The following is a 5,199-nucleotide window of genomic DNA, read 5'->3' as shown; positions in this document are numbered from 1 at the left end:
AGAAAATAATTCATTCATTCATAATTTATTTATGAAAATAAAAAAAATATTTAATCTGGGGACTTTAAAGTAGTATGAATAACGACTGTTTTTATATGCTTTTTGACAGAAAAAGATTAATGGAATACACAGTTTCTTACTCTCAGAAATAAAAATAATAATAATTAGAATGCATTTTATTTGAAAGTGCCTTTCAAAACACTCAAGGACACTGTACAAAGTAAAAAAAACACAATAGAATTATTTTAAGAAAATATACAAATTGACATCAGATTATAGATGAAGGAAAGTTATGAATTTAGGAATGCAGATTTAAACAGATCGGTTTTGAGTCTGGATTTAAAAACTCAGAAGGAGATATCTTTTAAACCATTGTATTTTTATTTAAAATGGGGATCATTTAAATATATATTTATATCTGTATCACCAAAAATCAGTGGTCTGTGTGAGTGACTCACAAGTTTCTGGGAACGCAGCTAGTCAGGGTCCCCAGGCTCCTGGAGGGTTTGATGCTGGGGCCTGCCGGTCCAGATGAGGCTCCATCCTCGGCTCTTGTCTGCGCAGACTGTCTGCAAGACAGCCTGGGCAGCTGCAGCGTGCCTGTGAAAAGTCGCTTCACAGCACATCGGATCTGAAGCTCCTGGATCAGTTCAATGTATGAAGGTTGCTCACAGGAGTCCCACTGCCTCTGATTGTAGAAAAAGTGGATGAAAAAAAGTATTGGTATTTTTTGGTTGCTTTAATTTCACTAATAAACATATCAATAACAAATATAAGACAGACAGACCTAAGAAATGGTCACAAATGTAAGTCACAGGTGAGTTAGATATGAATCTAACCCCCTGTGGCACATTTTGAACTTTTTTTTTTTAAGGCCAAAGCTGAAGTCAAGTCATTCAGGAAACAGTTACTGGATATAACAACTAATGAAAATCACAAATATGACGTGAGAAAAACTTGACTCTATCGTTGACAATCCTCCATATCATCATCCTCTGTCTGTATGAGAGCATTGGTGCACCGAGCATCTCCTTTACTCAGACTTTAACACCTCTCTGCAGGAAGGAGCACCTTTGCAGATCTTTTCCCCCCATCAGCAACAATCTCTCAAAGACACGATGTTGTATTTTATATTGCATTTTTGTCTTATTATGATTGTTGCTATTTATTGTATTTTAGTTATATTTATTATCTTTTGTTTTTTAAACTATGGTAACAAAAGTAAATTCCTTGTGTGACCAATTAAAGTTCTATCCTTTTCCTCTTTAAGATTCATCTATAAGCTGCTTTAATGCACAGAATGTTGTCCTGGTTTTAGCTTTTTTCCTGTTCTGATGTTCTGATTTAATATGTAAAGGCTCAGTGAAAAGTTTGTTCATGTAAAAGTGTCAAAAAATCTAAAATTAGTTGATATGAATCAGGAGTGTCAAACTCAATCACACAAGGGGCCAAAATCCAAAACACACCCTTGGTCGCGGGCTGAACAGGATAAACATTTATTCAACACTCTAAAACTACATTTTTAAAACTTTAAAACCATAACTTTTTATCATAATGATGAACTAGATATATAGCATTACCTGAGATAATGGTAGGGGTTTAAATAAGGGGTTTTAATTAAACACTCCGCGGTTTCCTCAGCCATGACTTGGCGGGCCAAAACATAGCCTTTGGGGGGCCTAATTTGGCCTTCAGGGCCCGCTTTGGGCACCCATGGTTAAAACAGTTCAAACAGGATTTGGGTTTTCAAAAAACAAAAAAATCCATCTATAACACATGTCAAAGTCCCAAAGTTACCCTCCGGGTAATTCTATCCGGCCCTCCAGATCATTTTATATTGTTGTTATTAATGGCCCGATGTTATCTTGTGCTCATTTCTAACTTGTTTAATTTTGCCAAATATTTTTCTATGGAGATTAAAATGTTGAAAGTTATTTAAGGTTTAAGTTGATTTATTCTTGTTTTAACGTTTTAAAAATTGGCATTCTGATAGCTTTTTGAACTTTTCTGACATTTACTAAGATGTTTAAGGCTATTTTGGAGTTTAGCTAATATTTCTGATACATGCTAGCTGTTTTAGCTAGTCTAGGCTTTTTTCAGTTTTTTAGGCTATTTTGAAGTTCAGCCATTTTTTAAAACTACATTCTAGCTGTTTTGGCTAACCTAAGTTTTTTTAAGGCTAATTTGGCATTTAGCTAATATTTTAGCTGACTATCAGTTTCAGCTTTTTCAACTGTTAACTTCAGCGTTTTCAGCCATTAACTTGAGTGATTTCAGCTGTCAGCTTTAGCATTTTCAGCTATTAACTTAAGTGTTTTCAGCTATCAGCTTTAACATTTTCAGCCATTAACTTCAGCGTTTTCAGCTTTAGCTTTTTCAGCTATCAATTTCAGCATCTTCAGCTATTAGCACTAGCATATTCAGCTTCAGCGTTTTAGCTTCAGTGTTTTCAGCCATCAGCCTCAGCATCTTCAGCTGTCAGCTTCAGCATCTTCAGCTATTAGCACTAGCATTTTCAGTGGCAAATTTCAGCTTACAGCATTCACATTATCCTCGGCATAAAGCTCTACGGCTGTAATATACTTTCACCATCCAGGTGGTGCTTTTAGCACTTTCTTTGTCAGAGGTTATGGCTGAAACACCCCCCAAGTGAGTCCGCTCTGGGCTTTTTTTATGTTGGAAATTCCCAAGAGCCTTTTTACGATGACTTCTGGTGTTTTCAGCGGCCTTTTTTAGCCTTTCTAAGATGGAGCGACAACGGCAAACGGATAAAATCAAAAGACCAGTTCCACGTCTCTCATTAGGATCCCAGTCTGCCGTTTTCATTGGAAGAAAGCATTGACTGTATTTGGAAGAAAGTTTGTTTTAGCTTGCTCTTGTATTTCTATTAAAAATGGCTAGTGAGGCCTTTCTGTTAGAAGTTTCAAAGACAAATGTTACTTTTTATCCTTACTAATCCGAGTTGGTTTAATAATTACAGAATCAAAATGAATAAATTCTTTATTTTCTCCTTTTATTTCATGACATGCAAATAAATGTTGTATTTGGCCCCTCGAAGATTTAGATTTTGGCCCTTAGAGCAAAAAAGTTTGGGCACCCTGATTAAGACCTTAACAAAACACTCATAACTCTAAGTAGTTTGTTGAAATTTGATCTTTTTGCTAATATTATGTTTTTTAGAGTTACAGTCTTGGATGACATTTTAGAAAGATACATCATTCTGTTGGCTTTGGTGACAGCAGGAGTCTGTGATTTAAAAATGCTCCAAGCCCAGCTCCATATCAAAAACAGACCACCTGGAGCACACTGTGGTATAGAGGTGAGCATAGCCAGAGCCATTTTTGTGTTTTTGACAGAAGTGTAAAATGGATATGATGTCTGGATTATTGGTTTATCTTAAGTCTTGAACACAGTCTTCACTGAGACAGTGAGACAGTATTTAATTGGGAGCTCTGGACATTCTCTGTGAACGTCAGAGATAGGGATCAGTTTTTTGCTCTTACTGTGACGGTCTCTTTTGTCCCGTATGTTTCACCTTTCCATAAACACTGCACGACACACTCAGGACTTTAGAGCTAAACATCCACAACAGCACAGCCAGTTATTATGAATGTAGATTAGATTAGATTCAACTTTATTGTCATTACATGAACAGAGCATCGAAATGCAGCATCTAACCAGAAGTGCAGCTTCTTCTAGAGTTTGGTATCATTCAAAAAAATATTTACATTTTTATAGCTTTTTACTAAATATTAATTTCAATGAACAATTCTATCCTTTTTCCTCTGTCAAAAGAGAAAAGTAAAGACAAGTTTCATCAACTTTTGTGCAAACGTAGCGCTCTGCCGATGGTTTGATAGCCAGCTTGATAACAGTCAACTTTTTTTAAATTCAGAAGGTTAATGCAAATAGAGAAAATACTTGGTAACACAAGGCAGAATGCAGAAGAGGCTGACTTTGGTTTATTAAATCTGTGAGACTTAAAAGAATCTTACCTCTGTAGAGGTGAAAAACTTGGAGTTATTTCTCCTCATCCTTTCGGCTGCTGTGTCAAGGAAACAAGACAACTGGAAGGAAATACCAAAGAGGACGATGCAGGAACCTCATTTAAGATCAGATACAAGGCAGTGTGTGGCATGATTGCTGCGCAGCGCTGTCACTTCATGAGAAACTACCTCCCGCCTCTCTACAACCCTAACCTGTCAGTCTGTTCACTGACACCTGTAGGATGTTTATGGTAGGTTTCTGTCTTGTCCTGACTACTTCTTGTCAGATAAAGCTTTAACTAATAAATCTGCTAAGTAGAAAAAACAAAAGTCATGTATATGTTACTGTAGTGAGAAACAGGACAGTGTGTGAACAACCAGGGGGTGGGACATCATTCACGTGTCTATCTGACTGCACGATCTGCTGATTGTCCAGCATCCAAACATTCTGGTTGGACAGGCAAATTCAGGTTCTAACAGAGCAAGCTGGGCATTGTTTGTTTTCCAAACTAGATTTTTGTCATATCTGTGTCCATGTTAAACATGATCTGAGGGAAAGTAGAAGCTGTGACCTGGAGTAACATTTCTCTGATACACATTCACGCAAAGACTGAAGCTGATCAGTGGTTCCTATTCACATTAGGTTCAACAAAAACTTTTCAACTTTTTAAATTAACATGTCACAAGTTTCGTAGAAGACAATGACTTTTTCGGCATTTTACAGGCAAGTAAAAAGTTTTTAAATTTAATGTTAAAAAAATAAATAAACAGAACACTGGTCCCATTACAGTGCGGATCTAGCAAAAGTTGTTAGAATAGAATAGAAAAGAAAATCTCACAAGAACAAACTTGTCCAATATTAAAATTGGTTTTGTACAACCTAATTTAAAAATAGTTGAACACATAAGAAATGCCATTTCACAGTGTGTGTGTTTCTGTTGTTTGATCTTACACACAGTTTTACTAAAGCCCATTCTACTATTGAGCAAACGTCATTGATTGCTTTTGTAAGTCCAAATAAAAAGTTAAATTGTTGTCTTGCTCTAATAGCCCATAAAAATGACCAAAACCTTTCAAATGTAACTGTGACCTACACTCTCTGGCTGGCCTCTTTGTTAGGCACACCTGTCCAACTACTCGTTTACACAAATTTCTAATCAGCCAATCACATGGCAGCAACTCAATGCATTTAGGCCTGTAGACATGGGCTAGA

General features: G+C 36.4%; 1 protein-coding gene across 5 annotated transcripts in view; it reads right to left on the bottom strand.

Moving 5' to 3' along the window:
* Positions 1 to 4,153, bottom strand: part of LOC112144448 (cAMP-specific 3',5'-cyclic phosphodiesterase 4C) — a 62,709-nt gene extending 58,556 nt beyond the window's left edge. For all 5 annotated transcript variants that reach the window (XM_036216360.1, XM_036216364.1, XM_036216362.1 and 2 more), the window contains exons 1-2: positions 3,996 to 4,153; positions 459 to 688 (exon numbers count right to left, since the gene is read on the bottom strand). In XM_036216360.1, coding sequence (XP_036072253.1) covers positions 459 to 688; positions 3,996 to 4,034 — 269 coding nt within the window. In that variant the 5' untranslated portion in view covers positions 4,035 to 4,153. The remainder of the gene's footprint in view (positions 1 to 458; positions 689 to 3,995) is intronic.
* Between the last annotated feature and the right edge of the window lie 1,046 nt (positions 4,154 to 5,199).

Source organism: Oryzias melastigma, linkage group LG17, assembly GCF_002922805.2.
Source record: "Oryzias melastigma strain HK-1 linkage group LG17, ASM292280v2, whole genome shotgun sequence".
Taxonomy (NCBI): Eukaryota; Metazoa; Chordata; class Actinopteri; order Beloniformes; family Adrianichthyidae; genus Oryzias; species Oryzias melastigma.
This window is presented reverse-complemented; position numbering and strand designations above follow the sequence as displayed.